General features: G+C 38.7%; 2 protein-coding genes across 3 annotated transcripts; both read left to right on the top strand.

Moving 5' to 3' along the window:
- The first annotated feature begins 1,264 nt into the window (after window positions 1–1,264).
- cxxc1b (CXXC finger protein 1b) lies at window positions 1,265–6,758 on the top strand. Its single transcript, XM_017036351.2, is given in 15 exon segments — window positions 1,265–1,417; window positions 2,355–2,470; window positions 2,555–2,655; window positions 2,752–2,885; window positions 3,322–3,477; window positions 3,675–3,818; window positions 4,056–4,163; window positions 4,255–4,433; window positions 4,536–4,717; window positions 4,720–4,736; window positions 4,855–4,965; window positions 5,049–5,098; window positions 5,307–5,403; window positions 6,028–6,180; window positions 6,346–6,758. Coding segments are annotated over 15 exon segments (1,698 nt in total). The 5' UTR covers window positions 1,265–1,414; the 3' UTR covers window positions 6,493–6,758.
- Window positions 6,759–7,654: 896 nt separating this feature from the next.
- Window positions 7,655–16,863, top strand: LOC103386333 (uncharacterized). Of its 2 annotated transcripts, none has more exons than XM_008320542.3 (17): window positions 7,655–8,010; window positions 9,248–9,575; window positions 10,136–10,276; window positions 10,471–10,609; window positions 11,236–11,633; window positions 11,721–11,803; window positions 12,190–12,230; window positions 12,344–12,484; window positions 12,577–12,660; window positions 13,221–13,241; window positions 13,322–13,414; window positions 13,734–13,895; window positions 14,014–14,190; window positions 14,276–14,353; window positions 15,149–15,232; window positions 15,392–15,472; window positions 15,878–16,863. In XM_008320542.3, the coding sequence occupies exons 2-17, from the start codon at window positions 9,289–9,291 to the stop codon at window positions 16,349–16,351; spliced, it is 2,484 nt and encodes an 827-aa protein (XP_008318764.1). In that variant the 5' UTR covers window positions 7,655–8,010; window positions 9,248–9,288; the 3' UTR covers window positions 16,352–16,863. The 2 variants fall into 2 exon arrangements, with proteins under 2 accessions (XP_008318764.1, XP_008318763.1); XM_008320541.3 differs by having other exon boundaries at window positions 13,993–14,190.
- Window positions 16,864–17,173: the final 310 nt, after the last annotated feature.

The following is a 17,173-nucleotide window of genomic DNA, read 5'->3' as shown; positions in this document are numbered from 1 at the left end:
TATCCTGTTCCTGTAATTACCTGCTTCTGCATAATGTGTTCCACCATATGTATTAATCATCTATCCTATCTCTAAGCCACAGCATCTTCACTCACAGAAACAATCAGAGCAGGGTACTTTCTTTAATGATCTCTGTGTATTCTCTGACCTGCATTAAGCTACATGTTTTACTTACACACACGTCTCTGAAGAACTAAAGTCACAAAGCTTCTGTACTAGATGAGGCACAGACTTACCTTCAGTAATGTCTCGAAATTCACTATTTATCTGGTTGGCTGTGTATTCCGAGTCGTGAAGCTCTAATTCCGCTACACTCCCATCATCAACTGTACACTTCAATTTGGAATCCATCACATTTTTTACTTCAGAACAAACACAAACACTCACAACAGAAGAATAATCTGCAGATTTTGTATATTAAAAAATAGAAATGTATCCAGGAGGCAAAAGTGATCAAATGAAAAAATCAATGAATGTCAGCAGAGTGTGTACTGCAGAGGCAGAGTCCAATGTAAAACTGCGGTGTTTGTGGCTGTTGGTGATGAGTGGTCACCTCAGATTGTGCAGATAACTTAATCTATTATTAATCGCCACTTTGGGAACATTAAATTGCAAAGCAGTGTGTAGATTTCCTGATAGCTTTACAAGAATGAGAATTCTCTAATCTGCCATGTTAATAATTCATCCAGTATTTAAGTAAGACTTGCCTTATACAGTATTTATGTGAGTATAGATGTGCATACAGCAGCAGCTATTTTGAATATAATTACACATTATTCAAGTATTTTAATATATCGTACCACTTTCTATATAATTGTATAAAACAGGATTTAATGTAAAACAAGATAAGCACAATCTCGAATTCCATAAGTATTTGATTTGACTGTCTAACAAATACAGTTGACAACAAACACAGCAATTCCCAAAATGTATTTATGCATAATTGTGTGGAAGTGCTGACAAACGCTGGTGTTTTTTGTAGTTATTGCTAATTGATTGCTTAGTGAAAGTAAAAGTAAAATAGTTTAATAAGTAAACGTCTGTTCTGATAAGATCATGTTTAACTTAGTTTTTTGTTGTTTTGGTTTCATTCACCCATCTGGTAGTTCTCCCTGGGACTCAATTGCAACTCGTAGTATGTCGTTTGTCTTTTACATCTAATATGTATTATTATTATTATTAATATGAACGTCCAGTATGGGGCGATAATGTAAAAAGTGTTTTCTTTTGCAAGAAGAAGAGCGCTGACCAATGACGTTTCGCGCTCTTCTGAGTAGTAACGAGTTTATCCGATTGTTGCCGATGTCACATCCGGTATAGTCGGCGCTAGCATAGCAGTAGCTGGCGAGCTTCCTCCATTCTCGATTTGTGTTCGATATTTTGCTACATTTTTACACCGACGAACGAGTTTAAAATGGTAAGTGACTGGAACACCGTCTCTCACTTTAAAATAAAAAAACATTTTTGTTAATAACATGATGTGGGGCTGAAATAGTTTGGTCAAAGAAAGGTTAACATGGCGCTAACTTTACCTCTAGGATCATTAAGTGACAAAACTGTCGTTACAGGTTTTCATATATGACGTTTTAAACTGATATTTTAGCAGATTCGAAAGACTTGATTTGAAAGGTGCAATAAACAAGTTGGAAAGCAATTATTAGCGGAACATTACTTGCACACATAATCCCAACTGCTTGTGTTTGCGTGTACGTGGGTTTATGTGTTTACATGTATGTAATGTATTTATGTGTATGCATGTTTATATGTGTACGTTTCTAGTTAACTGTGCTGGTACTGTACCAGATATGTTACAACAAAGTAGAAATGAACATTTTTAGTTAATATTATTGAAAGAATAATTGTACTGATTGCAGAAAACTTTCTTTATTCGCGTGGGTTCATTAAATCAAACATTAACTGATTTACATACACATATACACATAACATATTACGTACAACACGTCCTCAAATTATTATATTAATTCCCTAATTTTCCGAAGATCGATTGATCACTCTATCTATCTATTATTGAATAATCACACGATATTCCTCATACAGATGCATAAATTCGAAATTAATAAGTCCATGTGTGTTTTGATATTCAGTTTATCTCACGTTAACTTGAGTTTAAAGAACTGTGTGGTACATTTGGACAACATTGCTTTATGTCTTTGCATGTTTTTTATAAACTGTGTGCTTATTGTGTTTGTTCATGTTTGCCCTTCTCTTTAGTCTGTATCCAAGATGCTGTGAAGAAATCCTGACTATAAAGACATGGCTCTTACCGTTTGTTTAAAGGGAATGTCCATTGGTCCAACCATTGGTTGTGACATTCATGTTATTATGTTTTTCAGGACAGTGAGATGTCTGACATGGAGCCTGCACTAGGTCCACGAGGCAGCATCATTGAAGGAGAGAATGCTCCTCTTTACTGCATCTGCCGCAAACCAGACATAAACTGCTTTATGATGTACGACCAAAAAGAAAAACACGTTCTTCTTCGTTCAGAACTATTTCCATTTTGTATGTTAATTTCTATTTTTTCCACTGACAGTGGCTGTGATAACTGCAATGAGTGGTTCCATGGCCACTGCATTAACATCACTGAGAAGATGGCCAAGGCTATCCGTGAGTGGTACTGCATGAAATGCAGAGGTAATAACACGTGATTCTGTTCTCTCAGTCTTAGCATCAAATAAACAATGTTTTTATTCGGAATAATTTGTGGTTGCTTTCTCTTTTGGTTGCCAGATGAAAACTCTTTATTGGAAATAAAGTACAGAAAAAAAAGCAAAGAGAAGGATTCAGAGTCTGACCGAACTGAAAGAAATTACAGCACACCCAGTACACCAGACTACAGGAGTGAAAGGAGGCGAGGTTCCAAAGCAAGTAGTTGTTCTAATTTAAACATGTTTTTTTACCACCCTTTCATCCTTGTGTTATGGCACAAAAAGTAACAATGAATTTTATCTCCAACTGCTACTTTGATTGTCAACTGAATTACTGTAAAGTCATACATTTCTGCCCTGACTTGAATGACACAATGTAACTGTCATGCTTTTTGATCATGATTGGTTTGACCAATTGGTTTATGTGGTTGGGCAACATATCGTGTGTATGTATTAAAAAACAATGGAGTCTTTAAACAAAACTTTTTTTATCCTATAGAAAATAATTCTGATCTATTCTGATCATTTGTAATTTTTTTATTATTATTATTTTGACTAGTCGTAAAGGAGCATTAAGATGCAAACATGACTATTTCTGTTTTTGCAAAAAAAAGTTTTAGCAGTTTATTTAACCATCTCCTCTTCTCTTCAGGTGAAACGTTCTGTGCGAATGTGTGGTGAGTGTGAGCCCTGCAGACGGACAGAGGATTGTGCCCAGTGTGACTTCTGTAAGGACATGAAGAAGTTTGGAGGTCCAAACAAAATCAGACAGAAATGCAGATTCAGGCAGTGTGAAGTTCGAGCCCGGGTGAGTGATAACATTCCTGTGACCTAAAGAGACAATTATTATTACAGGACAGTTATTCAATATTGTTAAAATATCTCTAGATCTAATCCCCTAATAAAGCTTTCTCTTTAAATCTGTGAAGGCTCAAACATTTTTTTACATTTCTTTTCTTCTCTGAAGGTGTCACAACAATAAACTTTAATGTTTTTTTTGTACAGAAAATGTTGCGTGTGAAGGATGAGGAATTCTCGTTGCGCGAAAAGAGGGATAACTACCACAAGCGGAGGCGGTATTCTGATGACTATGACAGTGAGGTCGAGCTGTACCAACAGTACAAGTCTTCAGCTCGGGACTCCAAAATGGTAGGAAAAATATGCATGTTATTATTGCAATTGGTGCAAATCAGCATCTTAAAAGGAACAAACTGTGCTGTTAAACTGTGATTAGTGGGTACTGGCTTCACAAGCTGTCCAATTGCAATAATTAGTGGGTACTGGCTTCACAAGCTGTGTCATATGTTAATGTATGGGGTTGCAGTTAATACTATATTAAAGAGACATCTCAGTTTCTCACTGACTGTTTTCTCTCCCTTCACTCAGGCATGGGCCAGTGATGAAGATGATGAGCCTCCATTCCCTCCCATCATGCGCAAGAAAGCAGTGAAGGTGAAGCACGTGAAGAGACGAGAGAAAAAGTTTGACAAAAAAGTAAGACTTTTTTCCACTAAAGAAATGTGTGTGTATGTATGTACAGTATGAGCCACCAGATATTTAACACATCTAGTTTTCACCTGTTTAGAAGGAGTCCCGGCGCCACAAACAGAAGCAGAAGCACAAAGACAGAAGCAGGCACAGTGAAAAGGGAGATGTACGGGATGGGGGCAGGCGACGTCAATGTCTGGGACCAAGTTGTGTGGAGGCAACAAGACCTAACTCCAAATACTGCTCTGAGGACTGTGGAATGAAATTGGCAGCCAAGTAAGAACTTGGGGTGTTTCCCATCTCTTATTGCTCAATCAAATGCAAACTTTATGGGCCAGCCACTGATGTAATCTGTGATATATTTATGTAAATTTGTAGCCGGATCTATGAGATCCTCCCTCAGCGTATCCAACAGTGGCAGCAGAGTCCCTGCATAGCAGAAGAACATGGTAAGAAGCAGCTGGAGCGAATCCGCAAAGAGCAGCACAACGCTAGGCTGCGTTTGACTGAAATGGAGCGACGCTTCCATGAACTGGAGGGAATCATCGCCCTGGCCAAGCAGTTCAACAGGAGTGAGAGGTGAGGGTGCAGCTTGTTTATCACCATTTTTTTACAATTTGATTTAATTTGTTGCAAATTTAGAATTGCATTAACCTAATGGCCTAATGTAATAATTAACTCCTACTGCTGTTTGCAGGTAAATGAGGGCGACAGTGAGGACACAGATCTCCAAATTTTCTGTGTGTCATGCAGTCATCCTGTGAATCCAAAGGTGGCTCTAAAACACATGGAGAGGTGTTATGCAAAGGTAAGCAGGTCCTTAATATTATCTTTATTAGTAAATTAGTATTAGTAAATAATAACAGTTTCTCCTAATAAATATTTCCACAGTACGAGAGTCAGACCTCCTTCGGCTCCATGTATCCTACAAGAATTGAAGGGTAAGCAGTAGACTTTTTTTGTTTAAACATTTGTGCTTAAAATTTCTTAGAATGTTTTTTTTTTATCTTAATAAATACAATTGTTCTGACTACATATTTCTTTACATCTATCTAATCCATAACTTAACTATACTGCAAAGTCTGGTTGAACAATGTTGATCAGGTTTTATTTTTGTTTTCATGTGTTACAAAAACCTTTTGTCTCCAGAGCCACAAGACTTTTCTGTGACGTATACAACCCACAGAGTAAAACCTACTGTAAGAGGCTCCAGGTTTTATGTCCAGAACATTCCAGAGATCCTAAGGTGAGTGAACCTCATGAAAGCCAGTGTCAGGTTGAGGAGGTACTTGTATCTGATGATCTGGTGTTAGGGGGTGTTACTGTCCCACTGGAAAGAGCAGCTCACCTTCACCCCACTCAATATCACTACTATTAAGAATGTTAGCATCACCATCTGCATCCTGGCTCAGGAAATTCCTCAAATAATGGAGGTAAATTCCAGCCTTCATCCTCTGCCATCCTAAGGTCCACCCAGCTCCTAAGACCTAGGTGGCGCTCACTGCTCCCCAGGAATGGGTCGAAAGGATAAATGAGGAGCATATATGTGTCTGTATACGTGTATACAATGACTTGCAATTGCATACAATTATTTATTTAAAATGTACTCCGTATGAAAATGACTGATGAATGAGGCAGCTTTTTACAGTTTCTAATGGGAAGAAAGGGAGAAGGAGCTGTAACAGGTAGACGGGCTGTAATAATATCAGACCTCAACCTGTCTGTCCAAGATAGACGTGGTGTCACTGGAGCTTTCTGAGTTGGTCATACCGACCAAAGAAAAGGAGTTCATTATGCTGCATGAGGTTATTTTAAATGTGTAATCTTGTTTTTTCTCCCTGTCTCTCCTTCTGTCCTCCTCTGCCTTCAGATCTCAGTGGATGAGGTGTGTGGATGTCCCTTGGTCAAAAATGTTTTTGAGCTAACAGGAGAATACTGCAGAGTTGCCAAACGAAAATGCAACAAACATTACAACTGGGAAAAACTCAGGAGAGCAGAAGTGGATTTGGAGCGAGTCAGAGTGGTGAGCCATTGATAATGCCTTTATTGATTTAACTAATATGTATAACTGGTTGGTTTTTTTAATAAAGGGGATTAAAAGAAAATAGTTGACTAAAGTGTTACATCTGTAACTCTGTTACTCATTTACCCTTTCCTTGGTAATAATAAAATCTTTTGTATTCCAAAGTGGTACAAATTGGACGAGCTCTTTGAACAGGAGCGTAACGTCAGGACAGCCATGACTAACAGAGCTGGTTTGCTCGCTCTGATGCTACATCAGACAATTCAACATGATCCTTTGACCACAGACCTCCGGAGCAACAAGGATAGGTAGCTGTCTACAGTACATGAGAATTGTGTAAGAGATTTAATTTACAGAGCTAGATTATGCTGTAATTTTGTAAAAAAAGTGGTTTTCTAATCAGATAATTTTAATATCTTTGTATATTTCAATTAAGTTAAATTGTGTTAGAAGACATTTTTACTTTACTAGTTACCTACTGTTAGAAAGGTTCTGTTTTGTTCTGTCTCCGTTTTGTAACTCTGATTTAAAACTGTTTTGTTGATTGTATTGTCATTAAAATTGAGGGCTGCAACAGATACTGGCATAATGCTGTGATAATTGTTGAATCATATTTAAGGATTATCTCGTATGGTTTTAATGTATAAAAATATAAGCTTATTTTCTTTGCTTTGCTTTTGTGTGTACTTCAGTCAACATAATTAGTCATTTTTGTAGAAATTAAAAAATCCAGAAGTTTGACTTAACATCTGTTTAATATATTTATTAGAAGAACTTATTTGTTTAAATATTTAGTGATAATGTTTATACTGTCAGAAATACTGTAGTAAAGTAACCTCCAGTCGTTTGAGCTTTAATTCGAAAGCTGTTCTTTCCGTGGGGATGTTTAAAAAATATTTGCAAAATAATATTGTATTCGCAAAAAATACTTTGTTTGTGCCGCCATCTAGTGGCATCAACAGTCAGTCTTTTTGTACGTTTACCAGTGGCGGACCAGATTAGAAGGCCCAATGGTTTCATATGCGACCCGCAGTTTTGTCCATGTCCGTTGGGATGGGCAAACTCAATACAAATGGAATGGTTAATACAAAATTAAAACGAGATTTTTCGAGTTTAAAATTCAAAACACAAATATTAAAAATGAAATGTGAAGAACGTTAATGTATATTAAACTCAAATGTTCTTATTGACAACGTTGATGTTTGTATCTACCCTCCATATTTGTATTAACAATGACACTTTGAATTTGATGCGAGGAAAAAAAGTTTTATTCTAATTAGCACTCGCGATATTGAACAAAAATAAATAAATTAAGCATTTAATATGGAGTAGGTGGTCAGTGGTTCTTGCTGTTTTAATTCCAGACATTACATGTGAACATTTCGTAAGCATACGGCCATGAATTATTTTGTATTCGTTGATTTCTTTTTTTTATATATGAAAAACAAAATGGGTCTTAATGTTGACAATAAAATTATTTGAAACCACATCGATTTCTGCAACCAACATGTTTCATTTCGTTTATTTTTCATGTTTTGACCTCACAAGGCTTCCGTCCGTTACTGACGGCTGTTAGCAGCTAGGTGTTAGCTGAAGCTCTATCTCCTAAAACCCCAGTTTCTCTTTGTTGCAAATGCGTTAAACCCCCGGTCAGTGAGTGTGTTTTGTCAGTATAGCAATCCATAATCATAATAACGTGATAAAGACGTATAAAACGTTTTTAGAAGTTGTATTTTAGCGCAGTGTCCCCGGTGCATTGAATGCGTGACGCGTAGCTAACCAGCTCCGCTACTCCAGTTTCTCTTTGTGAGTTCTGTCCAGGAGACCTGTGTAAGTCTTTTCAAACTCTTCTCACTGATCAGATAATGTGTGCAATAATTGTGGTTGTATGGGTAGAAAACAAGATTTACTTAAGTAAATATTGAGGGTAGCCTAAGTTAGCTAACTAGCTCACAATCTGGTGAATAAGAACGTTCATTACCATATGCCCCAACCATTGTCTCTGTTGTTAGTGTCAGATTTTTTTCAAAGATCATCCCTTTTTCTTTGATCAAAGTGGTTCCTTTAACCATGTTAAACCAGTGTTTTTTGTTGTTGTTCTAGAATATTATTACCTTGTTTTTAACCAAGTACTCAATGGTGCCTCCTGTGGCTGCCTGTGTTGGTTGCAAATAATCACATTGTAAATTAAACAGTTATTGTAAATTCACCAATGTGGTTCGAAGAAGGCACTCAATTATTAGTAATAATCTACTGAGTTGCATCTTACAGCCTAAAAAGGGTCTAACATGAGCTAAGCAGAAATGTAATATTAAGAAAAAGGAAGAAATAACCCAGTGTAAACTATGTGCATATGGACATGTAATTTGAATCTATGTTTTGGGGTTTGTTGCATTCATAGCATCATCTTTGTATCAGACACCTAGCAGCGTTGTGTGATACAGTATTGTATTGTCCATCTCTCTATCCCCAACTGTATTAATAGCTATTAACTCTAACCATTTACAGTCATGTATTAAGAAACATGAGAGGCTGACAACAATCCATAAAAATGTTGAAAATATTGATCGATGCAACTGTAACTACAGTACAGTTATTTTTGCTGGAGCTGTCATCGCGTTTCCTATCTGCTTGAGTCTGTTCTCTATAGTTTATTAAATACTTCAGAAATCCTCCTGTAAGTTTGTTTTTCATTCATTAAATTTATAATCCCTCTTAGTGCTTTCTAAGTCTTTGGTTAAAGATGCAAAAGTTTGATGAATGATGCAACTCGGAAATGGCAGAGAGTTTTCCTAGAAAACTAGCTTAACTCTATGTGGTAAGTTTGAGTTACTTTAAGGGCAGGGGTGTACTGATTCATGTTTGGCACTGGTTTAAATATAAATACATATTTTAAACACAGCCAAATTTCAAGTTATAGTGTATAATTCAGTGTATGCTAATGATAAATTATACAATATTGTATTATGTCATGTATTTTAACTTTTGGTTTGTACAATATATTTTTAATATGCACTTTCAGGTCAAAATCTACCCATAAATTCAATAAATTCTCATTTGTTCCCAGGAAGACAAGCTGGTTGGATTATAGTGTGGACTAGTTAATCAATGAGTAACGAACTAGAAAAAAGCAAAGAGCCCACTCAGAAAGATGAAGGAGAAGGCAGCAAAGTGGAAATCACTTCAGGGGCAGGATCAGAGAATGAGAAGTCAGACACACTACACACAGAACCAACCCCAGGCTCAGACACAGCCCTGGGTGACGAGCCTCCGACTGACTGGTTTGAGCCCCTTGAAGACTTTGACGGTGATGCAGAAGAAGAAAGTTTGGCAGGTGAAAGTGAAAGGAGTTTCAGCATAGCAGGCAGCGAAACAACTATTAAAAGGAATTTTCAGTAAGTAGATTTTTTTGTTGTTATCCTCCTAATTTATCATTTTTGAAAGTTGTTGAATGACAGCGCCGAAAACACTCCTACCCAACGTTTCCAGATTGCGCTTTTGTATCATCTTAATCATGTTTTTTCAACTGTTATGACACAATTTTATTCTGTGCTATTATCCACCATTTGACTTCAGTCAGTGGAAAAACACTAAAACGACCAGCATGACCTTATGTGTGCTTGTTATTGATGGGAGATGCTACTCATTAGCCGTTCTCCAGTTCCTGTAAGACCTTGACAATTGCATTCACATCCTTCCTGTTTCTGAGTTTCTGTTATTCTCCCAGGTGACAGGGGTTCTGAGGGCAACTGGCCCCCAGTCATATACAGAAGTCTGTTTCTGCATATGCAAAGAACATTTTGAAAAAGTCACCTGGAACACAAAAACGCAAGGTTTCTTTTGTGTCCATGAAATATAGCCGAGTTGCCCTTTCTATTTTTAAACCCTTTCTGGCGATTGCTATGGATACAGATATTTAACTAATCTATGTGATGATTTTCTTTCTTGATTTCAGGCTTTCCCTTCCCCAGAGAAAGCGTTCTAATCCAAATGAGGGGTGGGAGGAATGGCCTGGCCTGGGTGAGGGCTGGAAACGCAAAGAAGTTATCCGACGTTCAGGAAGCAGCATGGGACAGAAGGATGTATATTATCTCAGGTAAATCCCCAAAGTCTTTCACGGTGTAACATCTCTTTAACAGCATCATTTTACGTAAAGTAGGTTGCTAAAGAAATTTCATATACGTTTTTATATAACCCTAACCGATGCATTGGATGAAAAATGTGAAAAAAAACGTTGATAATTGTAAACACTGCCAAACTAATCCCGTTGCCCCTCTGTTCCATTCACAGTCCAAGAGGTGACCGAGTGAGGAGTCGAGTAGAGCTCATCTCTATGCTGGAGGGAGTCCTTGATATGACCAAGTTTGATTTCAAATCAGGAAAGTTCTATGAGGGCAGTGCTCCACCAACACGGGTTCGGAACAGAAAGGTATATTTTTTATTTGACTGAAAACTGTGTTATTTGAGTCAGTGATATACTTTTGTTATAACTTTAGTTTGATATCAGTGTACTTGTGGAACTGAAGGCTCAACACAAGTACCATTAAGATATTTTCACAAACGTAGAACATAAATAAGAAATACTGGCATGTTGTAACTGCTCTTGAGTGCCCTCTGCCAGATCCTACCGTAACTACTACAAACATTTGGACGCATGTACCTGTATCAGTGTTTACACTCCATGATTAACCAGGGAAATGGGCGGAATATCAGCCATGGCTAGAAAAGTTTGTCCAAAACACCGTGTATTTAACCTGCGAACCAATGTTCACAGCATATTTCTTGTATTTATCCTGCGAACCAATGTTCACAGCATATTTCTTTACATATAAGTAAAGAAACAAGTAGACGTAAAGTAAACCAATTCTGGATCTTTAATCCTAGGTCAAAGATTGACAGTAGGTTGAGTTATTTTTACAATTTTTAAAAAACATCTCAGCCATTATAATCCTTTTACTAAATTATTTTATAGATAGTTGAGGTAATTGTGATTTGTCAGCTCTGTAAGGCTTATATGTAGAATGAATTGTTCTCACTCCTTTTTTCATTCATCAGAGGAAAATACGGGAGCGTTCCTCCTCAGAGTCCAGCTTTATGGAGAGAGGAGAGGGGGCAGATACTCCTGACTCCTACTATTCAGTTACCCCCAGCAAGAACACAACGTCCAACCTGGCAGCCATGTCGCAGAGTACTTATCTAAATATGTTACCCAGCAGTCCGCATGACACGCCACATGATACGCCACATGATTCTCCACATGGTAGTCCACATGGTACTCCACATGGTACACCACACAATACGTCGCATGGCACGGCCACCGCAGCAAACAAACAGGCGTCTCGCAGTGGACATGGAGCTGCAGAAGATATGATCAGGCTTCCTTTTCCCTCGTCGTCTAAACCGCTGAGGCTCCCATCCATCAAGGGAGAATTTGGGTCGGAGGAAAACACGCTGTATGTATATGTCTCCTATACTGACAGTCTTTTTTATTACCTTTAAACCGCTTTCTATCTCAACATGTCGTAAACATTTTTTTGCAGAGTCTGTTTCAAGTGTGGCATTCCCTTCACTGGCACGTGGTATGACAAACAGAGGAAAAAACCCTGCTGCCCTACCTGCTGGGGTATGTGTGTGTGTGTGTGTGTGTGTAAAAAATAAAGCACATCCCGTGTGCCAAAGTCCTTGACTAGTGTTTCCTGATAAACTAATATACCTACTTACAATTCGAGCATTCAATATTAATTCACTATTCTTAATGAAGGAGAAACAAGCCAACAATACTCTCCAAATTATTTACATTCCTACGATGAGTAAAAATGATGGACCTTGTTAACAAATCCAGTCATTATTAATTTAATCAGACCAGATTAAGTTGTGTAAAAGACACTAACGTGCCTGGTTTGAGACTTGTCAAACCCAACTGGCCTCCAAATCTGATTCAGATCAATTCATTCCCCTCATTTAAATAGGTGCTAATCATACACTGTTTGTCTCTTTGGTTGATTGCAGCATCAAAATCTAAAGAGCATCCAATGATCCGTTACAGGAAGGTAAGACAATAATGATTAAGGTGATCAATGGTAGTAGTTTGGAGGTGTTTTAAAGACGGTAGCGAGGTTTGTTCTGTTACTACACCGTGTGTCAACAAAGTCTCTCTCTGTAGTGGATTCCTTGTGGCCAGTGTGTCGGTTGTCACAATTCCATCAACTGCGGCCAGTGTGCCAACTGCAAACATGGATTGACGAGCCCTGAAGCTCGGAAACGCGTGTGCCGAAAACGGAGGTGCATGTGTCCCATTAAGAAGGTGAGCCTCAGAATATAAATGATTAGTGTGTGTGTTTCTGCAGTACTGACGGTGATACCTTCATAATCGTGTTTTTTTTTTCGTCACCTAAGGCACCTCCAAGTGCAACCTTTCTTCAGCAGAAGTCTCAATATGACATTTCGGAGAACAATGATGACACAAGCATGAGCTTTCAGGTAAATGTAGCTTCTGTGTGACATTCTTTGTGATCTGAACGTATGGTGTGTGTGTGTGTGGTCAAGAATTTGCATGTTCATGTATTGGGCTGTCACTGTTGGACCAGAATTTCTGTTCAAACCTCAGGAAATATGATTTACACAGCTCGAAGTAGTGGCTCATACTGTAACTCATAAGGCATTTAGTTTAGAAGAAATGAAACGTTCCCTGCTTCACCTGAAGGGCGGTGGTGGCTTAGTGGTTATGGAAGCAGACTTGGGTCCAGAGGGCTTCAGGTTCAAGTCCACCACTGTTCCCGTGGCCCATAAAAAGTAAACAATTTAAAGAAACCTAAGATGTGCTTGAAAAAAACAACCCATACTCCTGTTCTGTTTGTTAAAACACAACAGCTTCTCTTGTACAATAAAAATCAAAGAAACAAACAAAAGACAAAAAGATAAAAATAATCCAAAATACTTCCCAAAGGATAACTTAATGTCATTCCAGTGATGGCCAGATGTGGACTACAACCATAACAATAGTGTCAACTGTTCTAACAGAATGTTCTTGTGTTTTACAGAGTGAATTTGCAGATGAACAGGTAACATATTTTAATATTTATTTAAGTCACTCATGTTGCCGTAGCGTTTCAGCACCGTGACTGTGTTTTCTTTGCTGCAGCACCCGAGTCTAAAAAGCAGTGATACAGAGAATTTAGAGTACAACGTTGACGTTGATGACGACGATGACATGTCAACTGACGACGACGATGATGTAGGTATTTACTCTGAGAACAAGGCTTTCTTTGTTAATTAAACATTAACTGTTTAACACCATATATTTGTTTTTTTATTTACATTGCCTGGTAAAATGTAAATGCTAGGGATTGGAGTATTAATTTTATGGTATCAATTGATTGTAACTGACACTAATTAAGAAATGAAAAAACACACACGTCACTTTCACATCTTTTAGGGTAGATTTCTACATAAAGAGAGAGTTCTCTTGTTCATCTTAACTGTTGGTGTTTTCACCTGAACATTCTGTACCTGTTCATTATTCTCCTCATGTTGTCAAACTGTTTTTTCCACAGTGGCATAAGAAGCGAAAGCGACGCGCATGTGGAGAGTGTGAAGCTTGTCGCTGCAGGAAAGACTGCGGCGTGTGTGATTTCTGTGTCGACAAACCAAAGTTCGGAGGCTGCAACAAAAAGAGGCAGAAGTGTCGTCTTCGACAGTGTCAGAGACAGGCGATGGTACAGCTGCTTCTATCTTTTCTGTTAAAGCAAACGCTAGTTTTCTGCAGTAAAGAGATCATTACAAGCTAACCGTCTCTGTGCTGATGTTTGGCAGAGACATTTACTCCCCTTTCAGATGGGACAAGGAGAGTATAGAGCGGAGGGCATGAGTTCGCTGGGCAGATCCAAACCCCATTTCACCTACAGTCGCAAATCAAATCTAAAGAAAAACAAAGGGCCGGATGGTAGCTTCGAGTTAATTGGAAATCAAGATGATGACGACAACGACGATGACAACAGCAACTTCCAACTGGTGCGTATACGTCGTTCAATCTTCCTGTGCTGAAGACACATTTGACAGAAATCGTTTTCACACTATTTTTTGTCTCTTTCTCTAGATGAGGTGGAATTCTGAGCCTACAAGTGGCAGCAATCCAAACGACCTGACCATGACGAACAACCTCTCCCTGTTGGAGGTTAGTAAAGAGAACAATGTTTATGTTTACAAATGTTATACTCTGAACAAAAACAAAACCATAAGAGATACAGTGACACAATCCAGCCACGTATCACCAAACCACCGGCCAGGTTTCCTTCCTTCCTTTTTCTGGGCACACACAGTTTGAAAGTCAGTGGGAGCCACTGGTGTTACTGTATCTGTTATTAGTTATAAGAAACTAACCACAAACACCAACATATTATGTGTATTCATCAACTACCTCAAACACCACAGCTGACTATAATAGGCCTGGGACGATAATCAATAAATCCATTGATCGAATGATAAATGAAAATAAACTCGTCTCGCTTCTTCAAACAGGGTGCATGACAAGAGGGTTCACTCCGTGCATCAGTCTCAGCAGTGGAGCGGATTGGTCCGTTGCGGAATGATTAGAGTAAACCCTCTTGGCAGTCACCCACTCTTGGGGGGAGGGGGGGGGAGCAGCTAAAACACACACAGTCATTGTCACAGGCCAAGACTTGATAAAACAAACGGTCTGAGTATGAAAAGAGACCGAGGTGATCACAGACATCAGCGTTAAACTTGGGAATGTCTGTGACACAACATTGCGAGTCATATTTCAGGCTGGTCAGTGTGGTGTCCTGGTAATGCATCTCCACAAACTCACTTGTAATGTCCAGCTCCAGCCTCGGTTGTTTTGAGACATTGTTTTTACAATAACATTTTAAAAGTTTGCTTCAGTGTGAACATAGTTTGACGGACTTCCTTTGGACTTTCATCATGTGCACCTGCTAACTTTGTCTTTCAGCCAGTTTCTTATATAAACTTTGGACTGAGCAATGGTCTTCAACAAAAGGGACCCCTGATCAGCAAACATGACAGCAATGAGCAAGTAAGTCCACTGTGGATGTCTGCTTTTTTAACAAATTGCACCACTCACGATACAAACTACCAGACACGCACCTTGCAGTGACCCTACCATACATACAACATGTGACAGTGACAAACAAAGAAACTGTGTTTGGTTCATTTTTCATTGTTATCTCTACAGGGACAGCAAAGCAGATGGGGTGAGGAGAGATTACCACCAGGTCAAAGGCTTGTTGAGGAGGAGGAAGAGGAATTGCCAGTAGTAAGTGTCTATCTAAGAGTTTGTCCAAGATCATTTTAGATAAAAAAAAAATCCAATTGTCCACCTCCTCGTCCTACCATACTTTTTCCTATCATTTTCCATGTGTTGCTCCAGCTTCACCATCATCATCAACCTTCTCCACGCACTTCTTCTTGAACTTTTCTCACTTTCCTGCCCTTGTGTCCCTCCTTCTCCTTTTTGTGGTTTATATACTTTCTTATTTAGCTTCTTCTTCTCGTGCTGTTTGTTGAGTTCCACCTCTTACTTCTTCTATCTTCTCTCAATACATTCATCACTTTTTTGGACATCTTGATCTCCAACAGCTCTCAGAAGATGTCCAAATCAACTCAACATCTGAGAAAACCATATCATTTTAAAACCACATCTGATGATGTCTCTTCTCAGATCACTCGAATATTCAGTTGGGACGATGTGACAGTGTCGACCAGTGCCGAGAGTGAAAATGAGCTGATGAAACTGCTGCGCTCCCTGCGCTCCTCTGCTCTCCCCATCCTCTGGTACGCCATCATGGTGGAGGGCCCCCAGCTGCAGCTCATCCAGTGTTCCAAACAGTCTGTGATGTCCGACACCGTAGTGGTCATCGACCCGGGCTTTTACTTTCAAATCATTGTCCAAAAGCAGCCGCTGCTGCCGACTCACCCTCTCTATGACAGTTATTCAGAGCGTTTGACCAACGTGGCTGATGTCGTCAACCTGCTGCTGGGCCTGGAGAAATATGTGGTTTGTCAGGGCCTGACGCCGAAAGAAACACTACCTAAAAAAGAACCAATCATACTGGAGCGGGCGGCAACCTGTGATTTCTTAGTGAGGAAGAACGCAACCATCTGTATTAGCTGTAGGACGATGCAGGGACTTTAACCCTCATGACATGATGAAGCAACTGTTTCCAGTTTTTATTAAATTAGTTTCAATAGTATTTGAACCACTTTGTTCTAATTGGAGCAACATGAGTTATTTTGGAAATCACCCCAAGATGCTTTGACCAAAAGAAGTTGGAGTCAAAAGAAAAACTAGGTATATGCAATGTTGCTTTTGAATATTTATTAACGCTTAGTTCATTTTTCACATGCCTTTTTTAAAGCGCATCTGTGAACAAAACACTGCAGATTTTTCACTGCTGGATTTTTCAACCGCAGCAATTGAAACGTTTTACTCGTCTCTGAGTAAATAACAGCTGATCTTCACCTCCCCTTCGTCAGGAGCCACGTCTGTTCAGAAAAGTGTCCGTTGGAGATGTAAGAGGTTCTTTAGTCAATACTAAATTATTATTCATATATGATATTATTTGACTGAAATGCTGTTTAGCCCATCAACATACTGTTATATGTTTTTTTTTTTCCAAACAGATCTCCATGTAAGGCTGTTAAAAATGTCCAAAAGTCCATCATAATAAGTTTGAATCACAAGTCTGCAGTACCATTTTAGGAATTGACTCGACCTATTCTGAACAGGGAACATTTCCAGAAATACTCTTTACATTTGTTGTGAACTGATTTGACCCCTCCAAGTCTGAGGTGAGATGTAAAGAAATTTGGATTAAAAGCCCTGGCTGGTAGTGTTGTGTGAAGTTGGTGAAGAGAGTCCTTTTTTTAACCTCCTGTGTGTGGGCTAATGTATAGAAATTTCCAGTGTAGGTTGTTTGGCCCAGATAATGTAAAAGAAAATGGTTTAAACATCACA

This window comes from Cynoglossus semilaevis, chromosome 11, assembly GCF_000523025.1.
Source record: "Cynoglossus semilaevis isolate Cse_v1.0 chromosome 11, Cse_v1.0, whole genome shotgun sequence".
Lineage (NCBI taxonomy): Eukaryota > Metazoa > Chordata > Actinopteri > Pleuronectiformes > Cynoglossidae > Cynoglossus > Cynoglossus semilaevis.
Note: the sequence above shows the minus strand (reverse complement) of the source record. Positions and strands in the feature narration are given on the sequence as shown.

Excerpts from the sequence above, each read along its gene's own strand:
- LOC103386333 (XM_008320541.3), top strand. The coding sequence starts at position 9,289 with ATGAGTAACGAACTAGAAAAAAGCAAAGAGCCCACTCAGAAAGATGAA. Across the intron at positions 11,804-12,189 it reads CTGCTGCCCTACCTGCTGGG|CATCAAAATCTAAAGAGCAT; the intron begins GTATGTGTGTGT and ends GGTTGATTGCAG. Across the intron at positions 13,242-13,321 it reads GTGAATTTGCAGATGAACAG|CACCCGAGTCTAAAAAGCAG; the intron begins GTAACATATTTT and ends TCTTTGCTGCAG.